Source organism: Heliangelus exortis, chromosome 1 (genome assembly GCF_036169615.1).
Source record: "Heliangelus exortis chromosome 1, bHelExo1.hap1, whole genome shotgun sequence".
Taxonomy (NCBI): domain Eukaryota; kingdom Metazoa; phylum Chordata; class Aves; order Apodiformes; family Trochilidae; genus Heliangelus; species Heliangelus exortis.
This window is the reverse complement of record NC_092422.1, coordinates 131,246,000-131,264,549: the sequence shown is the minus strand read 5'-3', so window position 1 is coordinate 131,264,549 and position 18,550 is coordinate 131,246,000. Positions and strand designations below refer to the sequence as shown.

The window sequence follows — 18,550 nt, the reverse complement described above, 5'->3', positions numbered from 1 at the left end:
ATTAAAAATTTTCAAATATTTGTCTGAAATTGGAATTAAACAAAAAAATCAGAAATGGCATTTCCATAATTGAGTTTGTTCTTTGTAACTTTAAATCCTGTTCCATCCCCACTGAAATTATTCCATTATAAAAGGTACTGCTTTAGAGAACTGGCCTACTCATGTATAGAACTTATTGTTGAACAATATTTCAATTAACGGTCTTATTTAATAGCTTCATTTGAGCAGACAGCTATAAATTGAATTAATTTATTGACTGAAACTTAGCACTTTATTAAAAGGGTTAGCTGGTACTGTTTTACCATTTTAAATGTGCCTCCAAGAGAAAAAACCCAAACCCAAACAACAAAACAGAACTAATTTTGAGGAGTCTTCTGTACAGTATCTAAAAGCTAAACCAGAAATGTCTGCAACACAATTGCTATTACTAAGAGGAGCCAGACTTCCAACATGTAGGGTATGAGCTCTCAGGCAGTTAGCTTTCAGAAAACAAGGGTATCTAATCACTGCTATACTGTCAGACAAATGTTCAAACTCAAAGCAGCTTATGAAGGTTTTTTAAGTAGATCTGATCTAATGTTTTCTTATACAGTTACCCCATTTTAGCTTAAAAAATTAAAAGAATGAAAACAGAGACATGATTGACTCACTCAGACAGAAAGTCTGCATGGTAGTAGTAATCAGACAGCTTGTCCAAAAAAGAACGAGGTTCCAAGATAAATGTAGGCAATACAACCTTGGACAAGTCCATCCCTGGCCGGACTTGCTTCAGCAGTGTCCAGATCAGACTTTTGTTTTCTTCTGACACGACTTCTGTCTGAGCAGCTTCCCCTGCCTAAGATGAGCAAATAAATGCTTACAGAAAGGAGAAAGAAAATAATCCTCCAGAAGGTGTCAACATGTTACAAGGATGCAATGAGAATGGAAAATAGATACTTAAAATGAGCAACTCGCAGAAACTAAAGCAACTATAGGAGAAAAAAAATCAGAATTTCTCTAAATACACTTTACCATACACGGTTAACGTAGTACAACAGATACCCTATTGAACAATAAAAATGGCATGTGTTCACATCTGCCCTAAACCAGAAATATTTGAGGTAGAATGTTGTTCAGATATCCTCCCTTAGTCCTTTCCTAAGCATCAAGTACATTATCCTGCATTCTCAAGTGTATGCCTTACATGACAAAAGGTTGTTCATTTTACCAACTTCTCTGCACCATGAAAGGTGCCACGTTTATGCTTTTCAACTGCCTTGACCAGTTAATAGTATCAGTGAGTAAAGGAAACCATTGTTTAGGGGCAAGCTTCAATTACAACTTGAAGATTTTTATTTGAAAGAAAAAAGATGTTACTAAAAAAGAGATAGAAATTACAACTAAAGGATGGGTAGACATGGTCAGCTTCTGCTGCAGGCAGCCTTTTCAAACTGAGCACCTTTTGTCTGAACAAAATTTCAGATAATCTCATAATCTTTGTTACAACCTCAGACACAACCACAACAGTGGCAAAACAGAGCAAAACATGGATGAACAGAATATTTTCCCCCCATTGCTGCTGAAAATATGAAAAGCAATCCTGCAGCTCAGCTTTCAAGCATCATCTGACTCCTAAAATAATAGTGTTCTATTTGGAGAAGCTGCATGCTCACTACATCAACAGCACTTTTACCTCCCCAAGTTCTTCATGGCTCTGTTCTACATAAGTAGTTTCCTTGATATCAATTGGTTCTGGATCAATGTAAGAATCATCCTGTCGCTCTGATGTGTCGCTGTCGCTTTCTTCGCTTTTCCCCAATCCATCATTATCAGATTCCTCATGGTCATTTTCTTTATCAGATTTGTCAGAGTACATATCTTGATCTTTAAAGTGATGCCTTTCAATTTCACTGTCATTTAACCTAAAGAAATAAAGGCTAAATGAATCTTCAACACCACACAGTATTTTCATGTTTCCAAAACAGGATCTTAATAAAATATACACTAAAATTGCCCCTATGTTGCAGCACTGTCAAACTAACGTCACTGAAAAAATATAGGATGAAGTCTTTTCACTGAACCACCAAACATGAAATTTAAAACAGTTCCATTGGAACGGACATACAACAGTCTTTGAGTTCAACTGCCTGACCAATTCAGGGCTGACCAAATCAAAGCAGCATTAACCATGCTAATGGTTTTGTCCAAATACCTCCATAACACTGACAGGCTTGGTGCCACCTCTCTAGGAAGCCTGTTCCAGTGCTTGACCACTCTCTCAGTAAAGAAGCCTTCCCTAACTAAAGTCCTGTCTAAACCTCCCCTGGAGCAGGTTTGAACTTATCCCTCATGTCCTATTACTGGCCTAGGGAGAAGAGACCAGTACCTTTCTCTCCACTTCCCCTCCTCAGGAAGCTGTAGAGAGCAATGAAGTTTACCCTAAGCCTCCTTTTCTGCAAGTAGAGAAGCCCAAAGTCTTCAACTGCTCCTTCTAGGACACTCCTTCCAGCACTTTCACTGGCTTTGTTGCCTTCCTCTGGACACATTCAAGGACCATTGCATCATTCTTAAATTGTGAGGCCCAGAACTGCACACAGTACTCAGGTGAGGCTGCAACAATGCTGGCTACAGTGGGATAATCACAATCTGATGAGCTGGTGATGTTGTGTTTGATGCACACTAGCATGTGGTTTGCCCTCTTGGCTGCATATTATGCCTGCTGCCAATTAATTAGCACCTCAGGTCCCTTCCTGCAGGGCTACTCTTCAGCCACTTCTCTCACAATTTACTCTTGTGTCTGACATGCAGAATTTGGCATTTGTTCTTGTTGAATTTCATCCCCTTGATGACTGCTCAACTGCTCCAACCTATCTGGAATCCTCTGAAAGGCCTCATCCCTCAAGAGAGTCAACCAGCTCAAAGCACCTCCGAGTTTGATAACATCAGCAAACTTGCTAATGGTGCATTCAACTCCTGGACCCAGGTTTTTGATAAAAATACTGAACAGAAGAGTCCCTAGGATTGAGCCCTGAGGAATGGTATTTGTGACTGGTCACCAGCCAGATGTAGCCTCATTCACTACAACACTTTAAGCCCTGCTCATCCAGTTCTTCACCCAGCTCCATGAACTCACCCCATAGTTGGACAAACTGTCCAGAAGCATACTGAGAGGTACAATATAAAAATCTTTAATAAAATCCAAAAATACATCCATCACCATCCCTTCACCCATCAGGACGACTTTACCATAGAAGGATATAAAATTAAACAGGACTTTTCCTTTGTGAACCCAAGTTGACTGTGCCCAGTGACTGCATTGCTCTTGAAATGTATTTCAATAGCACCCAGTATAATCTTTTCCATAATTCTTCCAGGTACTGAGGTAAGACTACCAGCTCTGTAGTTTCCTGGGTTTCCTGTAGTTTTGTCATCTACTTAAGATCTACTTAATTAAACCATTAAGATCTACTTAATTAAACCATTAATTTTAATTAATTGCTGTGAGATAGTAATATGAGCCAGCTGATATTAAACAACTATTCATGAGTACAGATCTTCAGATGAATTGTACACAGTACAATACAGTTTATTGTTTCCATGAGATAATGGAAGGAGCAAAAACCATAGCTGAGCCTGCTTGGTCATCTGCAAGGGCCTTGAATCTGGGCCAGGAGCAACAATTTGCCTTTTCTGTGCTTTTCTCAGACTATCTATGCCAGAACAAACTAATTCTTCCACTCCAGGTCCCATCTCAAATTCAGGATTATACTCTTAACTGTAGGTCAAAACCCCTGCCCACCCAGAAAAGACAGATAAGCAGCTAAATGATCATGGGTGGTAGGGATTATTTGAAATAGGCTTACATCCACCCAATATTACATTGAATGGGTGGGCGATTACTGAGACAAACTGCATAGTTCAAACTTCAGACTCAATTAGAAAGGACTAGATCTTTTAATGTATTCTGGTACCAAAATTTAAGTGTTCAAAAAAACCATTTATTTACCTTGTTTGCTTAATAATGTATTTTCACAAAAGTTTATGGTCCCGAAAATCTGGCTGAAAGCATTATTGAAATTAACAGGAAGTTACCCAAGGGCACTCAGACATTAGATACCAAGGTGATACCAAGCAATTTCAGCTTTTGTACATTTAATTTAATAATAGGGTGACTAAATCATTATTCATCTTTCTGAAGGTTCATAGCTGAGACATGCTGAAACCATTTAAATAATGACAGGATTATTCATTTCTTTAACCAAAGAGCAGCAACTTACACTTCCATCTACCAACTTTTGTACTAAGCATATTTTCAAGTGAAGCTAACAAGAGAGACCAACTTCAAGATAAAAGAAAATAAAGATGAAGAGTTTTAGCTGGTTAAGTAAACTTACTGATGTGATACTCAACTTTGAGTTCCTTGGGTGAGACTTTCCTCTATATCCACTTCGCTTGAAAAAGATTTTTTTTCATTTCATCCACATACGATATAATACACAGTGCAAATAAGGCATAAAGAGAGCATTCAGGAGCAAGAACTGCAATCTTGGAAAGAGATTCTCTTTATCACTACAAAGTTCTGGCAAAAGGACAGCCAGGTTTGATACTTAGTTCACTTACGGTAGGTTTTCTCCACTGTGCAAGTTGTTAGCACGAAGCAGACCATAGAGGGAGACATGAGTGCTGTCTGCCGAAGAGTTCAAATCTTGTTCTTTACCTTCTCTGATCATTGTACGTTTAAGCAGACTTGAACATTTCAGGGCTAGCTCCAAAGCATCCATCCAACACCTGCCTAAAAACAAAGTTATCATTAGACTGAAAATTAAGGATTTAACCAAACTGTACAACTTCCATTTCCTAGTTTCATAATCCTTTTGGGTCTTCTTACACTGTTTTTGAAGATACACTTCAGTCTTCCAGGTTGCATGCCTTTGATTTTATAATCTAGTGGGTACATGAAAACAACTCCCTACCAGCCAGCTCTGGTACAAGGAATGCTTCACGGTAGGGCAAGCAAGATAAATCATGATTCTGTTACAGCATATTTCAGCATTTCTTCCTAAATGCAAGTATGGCTCCTTTCAGGTTCTGACTGTTTAATTCCTTTGAAGTTGCCTGCAGCCCTGCTCTAGTTCTGAAGTCAAAATAACTGCAAATTTTTTTCACTTAATACAATAACAATATGGAAAAGGAGCTATAATGATTGCATACAAATGCCATTCCAGTATAAAAGAGCAAACATTCTAATTTTTTTTCCAAAACGTAACTAAAACGTGTGTTCTTTCCACTCCTTACTAGTTCTTTATTGCCATGTACCTTATTATTTTTCAGAGTCCAATTATTAAAATCTGCAGGGATATGCTTAACTAACCAGAAGAAGGAAGGAAGATGCTCCAGGAGTTACACTACACTCTTAAATTTTGTTTCCACATTGTAACCTTTGAAGATGGTTGCACTGATATTGACCACAACCTTCCCAGTGATGAAGGATGTTACAGATATGTATTTTGAGGGGATTTTTACTACTGGAACTCCGTGCAACTGCTGCATTTTATAACGCAGAAATACTTTCATTACAAAGAATGTTCACATTAGCACTTCAGAAAAGCACTAGCTTGAGTATTTAGACAAATACTAATATAGCTAAATCTGAAATTAACCTTTCCCTCTTCTCTACCCATCCAACATAAGACAGCTGCAAAGAGTACAATGACAGCTTCTTCAGGTCAAAATTTTCTTTTAATAACCATGAAATACTATATATACCAACACAACTGAATGCACAAAGTTAGGTGGGAACCTTAACAACTAATAAACTGCAATCACAGTGCTGTAATAGACATAGCAAGACAAGTAAAGCCATCTCTTTCTAATAACTAATTGCTGTCACTGCAGAAAACTACCAAAATATCTATTTACCATCTGATTCTGAAGCAGCTCGGATGATCAAATAACTGCTGGGCAACGGCTGAGTTATAGAACCAACTGCTTCACCTTTGGGACCCTTGAAATAGACAAAACAAACAAAAGCATCAGGTATTTTAGTTCAGTTTTACAGTTTATCATTAAATGTAATAAAAAGCTTGGCACACTGTGGGGCTATTTACTGTCACTCAGCAACATCTAATGAAGACATGAATGGAAAGATGGACAGCCCTCTGTTGCTGGATTTCTTCTTCAAAGACTTCAGTCCAGTATAGCTCCCACTTTAAAAAGAATGGTCTTTGGGATTCAAATAATTTCAGGTTGGTTTTGCTGTTTTGTTTGTTTGTGGTTTTTGTAAATCATACTTGGCTTAGTAACTTGGAAATGCTCTGCTGATGCTACTATAGCAAGGCAACAAAAGCATCTAAAGAAATGCCACAGGGGAGTCACCCTCACTGTCTGGGGATGCCTGCAGACAGGTGTAGAGAGATCACAAGGACGAGCCATTCCTCTTCAACACAGTATTTCATCTGAAGAGGTAAGATTGAAAGCAAACAAAACAAAACAAAACATATTTTGGTGTGGTTTAAGAAAGTTGATTTACAACAAATGCTATACAAGACCCCACATTAATGTCGCAACTGGCTCTTCTCCCTCTAGTCCCACTTGTTCTTGGTAAGAGCAAAGGTTCCTCTCAATTCCTACATTGATGCTACAATTCATAGCACAGAGAGACACAAGGGCAAGCCAAATCCCTGCAGAAAACCAGAAGCTCTCTTCAGTTATCCACTTCATGCTTAATTTACATCACAACGTGTCTGGTGTCACAGCAGCATCCCGTGCCCCAGAACTGCACGATTTTTACCTGTCTTCAGAAGACAAGATGACTAAACTGGTATTTAAATAAAATGGAAATAACTCATCCCACCCAAACACTATGCATTGCTATAGGGAGAAAGGATGAGTGGGTTCCCTCCCTCCCTTTCAATCTCTCTACTTTAGTAGTCAATTCCACACAATATTTGGGTACCTAACTGTAGACTTGGCATTTCAACAAGGAAAAAAAAAAAAAGAAAAAAAGATACCCAGGTCCACAGAAGATATTCAGATGCTTAAGTCTGTCTGTAAAGGGTATCAGCAAGACACCATAATGGTATGTTCAATTAACAGAAACAAAGGATGTCAATTGCCAATGTCTAATTTTCCCAATGAAGTTCTACACATTCCAAATTAAAAGGAAAAAAACAATAATCCAAATTTCCTTTCCATTTCTGTTGAGCTTCATTTTGGAATGAAATTATAAATAAGCATTTTAAAGACCCTTCAAAAAAAGTTTACCTATGTTAGCTTTAAGACAACTGGTAGGCAAAGAGGGCTGTATTACGTATACTTGAAGATATTGTTGTAAGCTGAGTTAAACCTGCCTAAGTGATGAGTTAAAACATTTTGGTCTGGATTGATTTCCCTCAAATAGAAGCCTAGTGAAAAGCCAGTACAAGGCATAGAAGAAGGAATTGGCAAGCTAGCAGAAGTTTTGAGCAAAAGCAGATAAAGGCAGATATTTTAGAAGCAAGCAAATGAAAACAGCCAGAACTTTTCTGAGAGCAAGAGTCAAGTAATGAGTAGTCTTGGTAGTTCTTAAATATCAATATAGGCAAGCTAGTGCTGGTGTAAATGATGTTCAGAAACTCCCAAATAGTCAGTATGGAGGAAAAGCAACTTGGGTGTTAGAAACAAGATTGCAAACCTCAGTTCCTCTCCAAGCAAGCAGAATGGTGCACCTACAAAAAGTCTTTGATGAAGCAGCAACACTGGGAGACCCAGGAGGGACAACCCCATGCGTGAGCACTTCTCACCCTGAGGGCAGCCGGGCAGGAAAGAAATTTTCAATTTCATGGGCCCCTGGGGATGGGAGAGCACCAAAGTGCAATGCCAGGGGTGTGAGAGGTGTCGGGACACTACACAGCAGGGACCATGGCACTGTGACTGAAACAGTGCCATGCAAAGGCCCATCCACCACAAGTACTCAAAAACTCCCAGGTCACACATCTTAGACTTAAGGCAGAGCTCTGCTCACTAGATCTCTCCCCTCTAGGGTTTTACTGTGGGCATGTAGGGTACAACACTTACTCTGTACCAAACAACAATTCAGAGATGTGTGGCTTTGGTGTTTGGGTTTGCCTGTTATTGTTTGTTTTTTTTTTAAATGCAAGAAACCTCTACTACATATATGCTTTGACAGTCCATTAATTAAAACTAAAAAAATAACTTGCAGCAAAAATTTAAGTAGTCTGGAATAGTTCTGGAATAACTGCTTGTAAACCTTGATTTTCTTCTAGTAGGTTACTGTTCAAAAGCACTGGACATTTTCCTTTAGTATCACCTATTCTGTATTCAAAATCAGTTTTCAGTATGGTAGTGTTCTGTACCAGGCAGATATTATTTTCCATTTGTAAGGTGACTTTATTTAAACTGCCTCTGTTCCTGACAGAATGATGGTAAAACTGCTCCAGTCAAGGTAAGGAGTACCTTAAAAATCCCATTAGATTTAAAAAAACTTTGATGTTTACTTTCTACCAAATATTCATGCCAGTAACAGTCAAATGGCATGAACACTCAGAAAAAGTAATAAAAACTGATAGTCACACTTGACTAAAATTACTCATGAAATATTACTTGCAGTAACTTTTCTAGTTACTAACTTCAGAAAACTGAAATGGCATCAAAACTGGGTACATGAGGAAGACAGAACAAGGTACAGTGAATGCACTAGCTACCTCAGAGTGCAGGAGGGACATCAAAAACCACAGCAAACAGGCTTAAGGGAGCATGTGAAGGGACTGGCCACAAACTACTGCAGATGAGAATTTGCAGTCTGCCAGAAGGACACACTATGGGAAGTGTGTTCAAGTGAGAAAATCTGCAGTACTTGCACCTGCATAAAAATTTCTTGCAATGGCACATTCCTGCACTGACTGCAAACAAGGCTCATTTTGCCTTAGACTTTAGGCTCATTCTGGTAAACCAGTCAATTGCTATTATGGTCATGAGAGTTTGTCTCATGATAATAAATCTGTAACTAGGACATTACGATTGACTAGGTAAACAAGGCAGAAAGGTTTCAAACTCCAAGGTCTTTCATCTAATTAAATCCAGTAATTCTCAACTGCAAATAGCCATACCAAAATGAACAAATGCCACTCCAGCTCTCAGCACATTTAGAATGGACAATATCAACTTGTTCAGGTTCAAAATTTGACCTACCTTAAAAAAGTAAAAATCTGGTGGGCCATGTCCTCTAAATTCTAAATATCTAGTTAAAAAAAACAAACAAATCCGTTTCTCATTGCCAGGCAATAAAGAAATATAAATCTGATCTGTGATCTTCTGCCGACAGGCCACCACTTCGCAATGATGATAAATAATTAAATCACATTAACACCAACTCTATAGTTTTAAAAAGGGTATGAAGTTTGCATTCTGCAAATCTGAGATCACCATTAATTAGTGAAAAGTCCTTCTAAGAAATATTAATATAATACTGTTCAAAAGCAACTACAAAAGATTTGATCTAAGCTTTAGTAAATTTAGATAACACCGATAAATACAATTTGGAAGGACCACAAACATCAGGAATTATAGTAGCTGTCTGACTTCCCAGTCTGAGATAAGGAACAAAATCAATGTAGCATATGCTCTACAGATATGAGAGTACATTTATATTGATTTCAGAGGATACTATCTCACAATTAGGAGCTATCTTAAGATATATTTTGCAGAGGGCAGAATTATTATGACAACAGGCCTGATATTCTAACAGCAATTTAAAAGCAAGATGTCATTTTAGGAGGTAAATATGTTCACTTGTGCTGTGCTTTCACACCCTCTCTCCATATGCAAACAGAAAATAAGGACTACAATTGTTTATAGAGTTTAAACAGAGTAATAGCAGACATTGATTCTTACAAGAAACTGAAATAAACTTTTGCTGTGCAGAACACTGTGCTTTTTAACACTTGAAGAGCTGCTCACAATATTGTCATGTATGACAAAACTGCCAAACATCAGAAATTAAGGAAAACATTTCTTTTTCTAAAACTGTAGCAAAAAAAGGAATACAATGGGCTAACAAGTTGCAATTCATGCTACTATTGCTCAAGGAAGTAATTTGAATTTCTACTCTCAAAAGCAAAGTGAATTAGGCTATTTTATTGCACAAATGTAGTATTGCACAAATGTTTGTAACACGTCTCAAAGCTTTCATTTGGGCCAACTACTTTCCTCCTTAATTTTTCAGATTTGATTGATTCAAAATACAACTTTATACCCCCATTCCTTCCACTTCCATGATTGCCAGTGCTGGCATTAACCTCTTTAACAGCATCCCTCTGCACACCACACTTCTGTAGCTATTTAAAGATATAGAGCAGCATAAAACAAGTACTTTTTGTGATGAAGACAACTAGCTGTTGAAGGCTTATAATTCAGAATGAACATAAAAGTTCTAACTATAACTATGTTCTAACTAGAACATAAAAGTTCTGTTATAACTATAAAAGTTATAACAGAAAATGCAGCCCAGCTTTTCATTAAGTTTTTCTTTACTCATAGCTGGCTAATGCTGGTCATCTGTTAAGAACCATACATGCTCCCACTCACCTTGATAGCCCATATGGACTGCTCCAAAGGATGAAAGAGTTTGAAACAAAAGCCATCTTTTTTAGAAGGCCTCTCAATGAGTTCACAAGCGTTCAGAAGCACTGTTCCTACCCACTGGCCATTTTTGGGGGTTTTGTAAACAAGCAGCACTCCTGGTTTCAGTACACACCACAGTTTGGTCCAGCTTTTCAAGGTACCACGAATCTAGAAGATAAACAGTTATAGCTCAGTGAAGCCAGTAACAAAACCATCTCACTTAACAAAATTAAAATGTAAACTGAAATGACTTATTAGTTTTTGTTTCAAGCAAAGTTTATCGGGTCTATAAATAGCTTACTTAGGTTTATCAAAGACAATGCAAAGGTACAGTTTCAATGCTTATTCTTCTGTTCTTCCTGGATGAATAGTTATTCTACAAACAAGTATGCACACATCCAGTCATGGGAAGTATGGCAATTCACCTGAAACCTTAATGAATTTTCCTATCTGGAATATATTTTATCTCTAGCAGGAAGACAGGATAATCTTTGGAAACAGAGCTTACCTAAAACCAGGACTGACATCAGATAACAAAAACAGAATATTCACAAAATAGCTCAGATATACTTTAATTTCTTAGATAAAGCCTCTTACAACAGCTGTTGGCTTCAACCCACACATGCAATAAATAAGATCCTTTCAAGTCCCTAAATTTACACATCTGATTATACTGCTTGCATCATTTCTATCAACTGGATTTTTAGTATTTCTGTGTCACTAGGACTGACTGCCAACTTGATCTCTGATCAAGGTCTTAGCCTGTCGACACTGATTTTTACAAAAACTGGAGAAAGTTTTATCAGACAAGCTACTACTTGAAGCTGATTATAAAAATGGGTGACAGATCTTTTTTCTTGTACAATTTCCAAGGAATGTATTTACAAATTTAAGGAGTCATATAAAAATATGTAAACTGCATTACTGTTGATGACACTGACTGCTATTTTTGAGAAACAAAGTCATTTTTTGTACCAGCATTAGAGGACAGTTATTTTGGAAATAACTGCAAGAGGACAGCAAAAGACACATGGAAAACTACAGGAAATAAGTACAGAAAGAAATCTGTATTCAAATATCTAATGTGACTGAACCACTTTCACTATTGTTACAGACATAACAGAACTTCAATTCAAAGTGTAAAATACAAAGGACAAAATAAGAATCATAAACCAAACTCATCTGAAGTTAATGGCTATACACACAAGATGGATGTGACTATGTCACTGCAGTAGAAGCCAAGTTCCTCCATTATTCCCCAAAGATCTGAGCACAAAGGCTCTGTCATGCAATTAGCTGCTGCTGTGCTTAGAGAAAAACATTAACAGCAAGTTAAAGATTGAGTCTCTTCTATTCTGGTCACAAGGCAGAGAACAAACAGTTGCTACACATCTTCAAACCAGGTTTCACACTTGGATTCTGACCTTCAGCCAGTCAGCCATAACTATAACTGATGGGTCTGTGATTGTGCTAAGCAATTCTTTTGTAGCTCTTTTCTTTTCTTCTCTGTAATTTTTCTTTTGAACCTGTAAATAATAATAAAAATATTTACAATGCCAGTCATAAGCCAGTAATTGGAGCATAAAAAGACATCTACCAATACAAGATGAGGAAAAAACATGCTAAGTTCAATTCCTAATACCGATCTAGAGAAGCAGCTTTAAAACACAGTATTTGACTTTAAGGTGTGAACAACTATTTTGTACTCTGTTTCAAGAGCAGCTACCAGGTAACTGATTTCAGATTTTTCTGCAACTTGCTTTTAACAAAAAGGATTTTGAAACTCCTGTTAGGATTACAGGGGAAAAAAAATCAACAAATCAACCTTCTTCATCCCCTTTCTTTTCTGATGTAAAGTACCAAATCAAATTTGTGCCTTATTTAGAATTACAGGTACATTATCTGACCAATACTTTTTACCTACCAATTACTTTCCCTTCCCAGCAGAATTTGCAGCAATTTATTTCCCTCTTCTAGAGGAAAATAATTTTTTTTCTCCTGATGTTTCTGCCAAATTATGGAGTTTCGTCATGTTACAATATAGGAGGAAGAAGGCAGTAAAAAACCACAGGTAATGCACATAGATTCTAACATTTAATAATTCAATTCATTTAATTGCATGTAGATGACCAAAGGTCCCTGCCAACCTGAACTATCACAGAATCTTCTGTGTTATCCTATAATCTTGTGCCATCCTAAAGACTGCATTTTAGAAACCCATACTCATGTACTGGTACAATAAGATATGAAGAGTTTCAATACCACTGCTTCTCACAATACTTAAGATTTCATATAGGTCTCTTCCCTACTTGACATTTTTGTCTTCTCATTTGAGAACATGGTAAAAATACATGAATGCATTTGCAGTCCACGAGGAGTTGGAAAATAGTTCACCTTGAGAGATTCTTTTTTTGTAAGCTTGCTTGAAGATAAAGAGATGTCCTTCTCAGAGCCATTGAAAAGCTTGGATTCAGACTGAAATTGACAAAATATGTAATAAACAAATGACAGTGAAAGCTACAAAGATACATTGCTGTTGCAGGCACTTTTAAAAGCGTTTGAAGTGCACAGTTATATAAGGTCCCCATTTCCACTCACTTCTCTACTGTTTCTCCCACTTATTAAAAAACAAAACCATAACTACAAGTTGTAGTACGAGCTGTTCACCCCCTATTTATGGAGTCTTTTTTCATAAGGGTTTTATGGAAAAGTTGTCTGAGATTCCTCCAGAAGTTGAACTGTATACAGTAAATATTTAGTTAATGGAGCTACTACTTGGTATCTTGCAGTCTCCACTAGTCAGGCCTTATTTTAACAGAGAGAGATGATTTTAGGAGAATCTTAATTGTTAACACAAATTGCAACATTTTCATTCATAACTTGACAGCTCCTCTGAATGAATTATAGAGGCACTTACCCCATGATCCATGAAGGAAAAGACAGCTTCTTCAATCTAGAAATCAGTGCTCTATAAATTCTCAGAGTACAACAATGGCACTTGTTCTGTTCCTTCCTCTCTAATCCCATGCTCTGATTACTTTTTGCAAGTCATCTTCAAGAAGCTTACATTAGTGATAGACAGGGGACAAGACTAAGGGTTTTTTTGTGAAATGCAAGCCCTTGTTCATAGCAGGATAATATGCTGCCTCAGCACCACATGATTTATTCCTCCTGACTCTCCCCACAGCTTGTAAGGTTCAAAGTTTTTTCTTTGACATCTATTGAAAGGGAACTAGAGCCACCAGAGATTCATCCTGGGATACAAAGCTCTTCTTTTGAAAGAAAAAAGAGGATTCTATCGTATCAGGTTCAGGTTGGAAAAGGTCTGTAGGATCACCTAGTCCAACCTCTAAACTAACCTTCCTAAACTAGCTCTACCAGCCCACTGCTAAACCATGCCCATAAGCACTGTACCTATGCAATTTTTAAACACAGTCGAGGATGGTAATTTAACCAGATTCAATGTGTTATTCCTCTTGCAACTCACAGAATAGGAATCCACTATATATAAACTTCTGAAAAATTGAGTTGCATTTCTATGAACACTGAAATATAAGCCTGATGGGCTCAAAGTTCAAATAAAAATAAAAATCAATGTAACCTTCTAAGCTGTGTGAATTCAGGGATGGTTTATAAGAACTGCTTCTCAAGCTATACAATATTTCTGACTACTCATTTCAAATCTCACTACACTGCACAGTCTACTCACTGGATTTCTATTTTGGAACACTATAAAGTGACAGTCAAAAAATACATAAGCTTTACAAAAATTTACAGCAATAATAAAAACAGTGCACTTGAGCACTCCTTAACACATAAATTGCTCAAACCAAATAAATAAAAATTAAATATTTAGAAGTTGAGCACAGCAATTCAACTTTGATTCTGCTTTGAAGCCTTTAACTCAGAACTAAGACTTCACAGCAGCCTACTTTGTGTCAGAAAGATAAATGCAGAAAGTAATTTTATCTCAAAATCATTTCAACAATAAGTAAATGTTCTCTACCTTACATATATATCTTGGAAGAATGAAGAAAACCTCTTCATTTTGTGTTAAGGATACATTCTTAATGGTCAAAATTTAGTTTTAAAACAAGCATACAACTTGATATTTAATTCCTCTGTCTAGAAGTTAAAAGAAATACAGTACTTTAAGTGGAATAGCAGATGAGGGGAAAATGCTTATCACTGTCACATAAGAAGAGGCAATGAACTTGTTATGCAAGCTATAATGGAGCAACTCAAGTAAAACATTTATAAATATTCAAATTGCTCACTAACAGAAAGCTAGTGCAATCTAAAGGTCATGCATATGAAAGCCCCAAATCATAAAGTATCACAGAATCTCATCATCTTGGTATCTTATTTTTAAAATCTGCTAATAGGACACTGAGTAAAGGTCCACATTTATGTGCCCAACACATTACGAGACAGATCTGTGGTTTAAGCTAGTAACTTTCTCAGTTACTAGCTCAGTTAAATCCACACAAAGTGGACACGAACTAAATTTAAAAGATGAAAACATTTCAAGAGAAGCTGCTGCAAGTCCTAGCAAGGTACATTCAGTACCAGATTCTGGACAAGACTCATCCCTGCTTTTCCACTCTTAGCTAAGAAGAAGGGCTGCTACTTATATCCACAGCTGTGCAAGACAGTTACCATCTTCTGTTCCTGTGAAGTTTTACGTGGGTTACAAAGGAACCACTAATTCTTAACAAGTCCCACATGCACTAATTGCAAAAGTAAGGATGAAGAATAATATGTATTAGAAGAAGTAGGAATGTGGGTCTCATCTTTGATAGTAGAAAGACGCAAACAAAAAAGCAATTGCAAAGCACATAAAGATGTAAAAAAGACAAGAACAAAGAAAAATAAATAAGGAGAAAAAAAACCAACTGAATAGTCAAAGTTGTAATAGAGTCTGAAATAAATATAAGTTGAGACAGTATTAACTTAACTTCCAAGTCAAACATGATTTAGAGGTTTCTGGACCAACATAAATATTTTGATCAGAAGCAAGCTGGGTGGTAAAGTATGCTTACTGGGTCTCCCTGAAAAGTGAGGCTCTAGGATGTAGTATAGCTACTACAATGATTCTTATCTAGATCTCTCACCATGTACTGACTATTTCAATACCATCAGAAAATAACATTTTATTCTGAATAGGACTGCTATTGCAACTGCTGTTGACAAATTACTGTTATATAACTGTGATCAGAACAAAACAGTTCCGGTAAGAAAAGACCTGGAATCACTATACAAAATAGAGTCTTTTTAGTTGCTCAGGTTCATGTTCCCTTCCTATTTCAAGTTTAGTCACCCCAAGATGTTCTATGGTTTTGGTGATGTGGTGACCATCCCCAAACTCCATTCTGGATGTTCTCAGTTTTTAATTGCATCTTAACTTCCTTCTTGGAACTACACTATGAGTACAAATTTGCCTAGCTCCTGCCTTTTCCATTTTTATTATCAAGACTACCTGAAAGCAGGAGCATGCATATGAGTTATATCTAGTTTAATATTCTACTCAGCATGCTTTCCTTCACACTATTATTGCCTCAACCAAATGGGCCTTTATACTTGAATTTTGAGGTACAGAAGTCCTTGCAACAGGACAACAGATTACACGTAACTGCGTTTTACTCTGGCAATTATTAAACTAAAATCTTTTCATATTACAGTTTCTTGAACATTCTTATAAGAAGACTTGCTACAGCTCCATGAACAGCACATTCATCTACGGCTTAAAAGGATTTTAAATTCTACTCCATAGTAAGAGCTGCCCTCCACCATCTCTACGTGTGGCAAGGCAACATCCCACCCCAAGATGGCTGTGAGAAAACTCCACATTTCCTTTTCACTAAGTTGAACTGCAGATTTTCACGTGATGTCATGTCTATTAATAAATTCCCTTTAATCTTTACTATTGACAAGAGCAAAGGCTAATTTTCAATATTATCTATTTTAAAACTTAAATACATTGGTGTTTAATTAAAAATGCACTCAGCTCCTTTGCACACTGACATTTTAATGCCATATCAGGAGGTTGCTTCCATTACCTTGCTTTTTGACATAGAATGTGCCGTATCCTCTTTGTTTTGTGAGACTTCGTCCTTCCCTTTGTCAAAACCTTAAAAGACAAGACAGCATTGTTTCAAATTATTTGAAGACATTTCATATGAGGTAGCCTTTGAAATAAATTTCCAGATTTTTTAGCATTAAAAAGTGCAAGCAAACTGGATTTTCAAACAACATATACCTACCTGTCCATCACATCAGTTGAAAACATACCAGCTACTATAATATAAACTAACTTAATACCCACTAAGAGGTGAGAACAGTCCACTGTATTTGGATGGTGCCAGATCTGATCTAATAACCTGACCAGTCATTAATGTGGTGTGCAAACTTTTGTCTTTTATTTTCTCATTCTGCCCTATCTGCATACACTCATGCACAGAGCCGAACATTAAGTAAACCCTTTTTTCATTTATGCATTTCTGTAGCTGGAAATAATTGTCAGACACCACCTACATGGAAGCTAAAACAGTGATTAAGATCACTAGTTGTTTTTTTGAAAGAAAATTTTAAAAGCTGCACACATTAGGCTTGAATTTATACTTTCAACTTGTCACAATGTAAGTATAACTGCAAGGCTTAATATTAAAACAGCTGTTGAAATCCCACATAAATCCCACATTTATCTTCTGTGAGCGTCTCACAGGACAAACCCTACACTTGCTTAATATCCAGAACACAAAGGGAGGCAGTGGTGTAAGTGCAAGAGTTTGCAACAGTGTCACAACTGGCACCAGGGCTGCTGCACAGATGTCCTGTGCTACAAGAGGATGCTGGATTCCCAGTAGATTTTAAGGAAGAATGATCTACTCTGCTTATGAGACAGAAAGCCAAAGTGATTCATTTTCTTTGAAGAGGTTGATCGTAGCACAGAGTTTTTACAAACAGGAATAAAACAAACTGGACAATGCATTTACCTAAGTAAAAATGCCATAATTTACATGCCTTCCTGACAGAAGGTAGGCAAATGTGAAGCCATACATGAATTTCAAGAATAACCTACCCAGCTGAAACCCCTTGCACGGCTCTGACAGTGGCAACCTAGAGATCTACACCACCAGAGGTCACTGCATCAGCAGCTATAATGCATGAAGTCAACTATAGATCTGAGCTTCAGTTTGAACATATTCCATGTTGAGATAGGAACTGGTATTTAGATCCTTAAATTAGAAGATTTATCAGAGAAGTAGTTAGATTTCACATTCTTCAGGGGATTTTTAATAATTATATACTGAAAAATTTTATGATAACACACAAAAAAATCTTACAAGTCTTTAAAGAAAGAAACCTTTATGGGTCTTTATGGATGCCCCCCCCCCCCCATGCACAGTTTATTAAACCAATCCTTCTGGAATTCTTCAACGCATCCATGATGGGCTTATTTGACTAATGAAAACTTAAAATGCAGAAGACTACTTGACCACATGGAAGAAGTACCTAGACAGGCAGGAGATTTGCAGTACTAGGGAATTTGGAAAACCAAAAAAATATGATGTCATGATACAGAGGCCAGAAGCCACGTTTCCTTTGTGACATGAAATATAAAAGCAAATTTCTTCTACAGCACCAGTCATCAGATGCTAAAACAAAACAAAGGTTGCCTTAACCCTCAGAGGACAGACCCATCTTATTTCCCCAAGAAGTCAACAGACTCGATTCCAGTCAAACACACCTCAGAATCTTAGTAATGAGGTTTTCTCCTCACTCCCACACCCAAAATGAATTCCCAATGAGGAACCAAGTTCCACCAAAAATGCAGTATAGGCATTTTCTAACAGCTTTCCAGTTTTTCCTTGCTTATTTATATGCACATACAAAGACTTAGTAATGTCAATCAAGAATAAAAGTGCTAAGTCAGGATTGTTCTTACAGA

General features: G+C 37.1%; 1 protein-coding gene across 8 annotated transcripts in view; it reads right to left on the bottom strand.

Moving 5' to 3' along the window:
* The window catches only part of OSBPL8 (oxysterol binding protein like 8), an 81,645-nt gene that overhangs the window by 13,509 nt on the left and 49,586 nt on the right, over positions 1-18,550 (bottom strand). For 6 of the 8 annotated variants that reach the window (XM_071766480.1, XM_071766499.1, XM_071766456.1 and 3 more), the window contains 8 exons: positions 16,659-16,729; positions 12,994-13,074; positions 12,024-12,125; positions 10,564-10,767; positions 5,899-5,983; positions 4,600-4,771; positions 1,673-1,901; positions 651-835 (listed from right to left, as the gene is read on the bottom strand). In XM_071766480.1, the coding sequence (XP_071622581.1) occupies positions 651-835; positions 1,673-1,901; positions 4,600-4,771; positions 5,899-5,983; positions 10,564-10,767; positions 12,024-12,125; positions 12,994-13,074; positions 16,659-16,729 (1,129 nt within the window). Of the gene's footprint in view, positions 1-650; positions 836-1,672; positions 1,902-4,599; positions 4,772-5,898; positions 5,984-10,563; positions 10,768-12,023; positions 12,126-12,993; positions 13,075-13,516; positions 13,659-16,658; positions 16,730-18,550 lie in introns of those variants that run through there. The other 2 variants (XM_071766506.1, XM_071766517.1) reach the window with 2 other exon arrangements.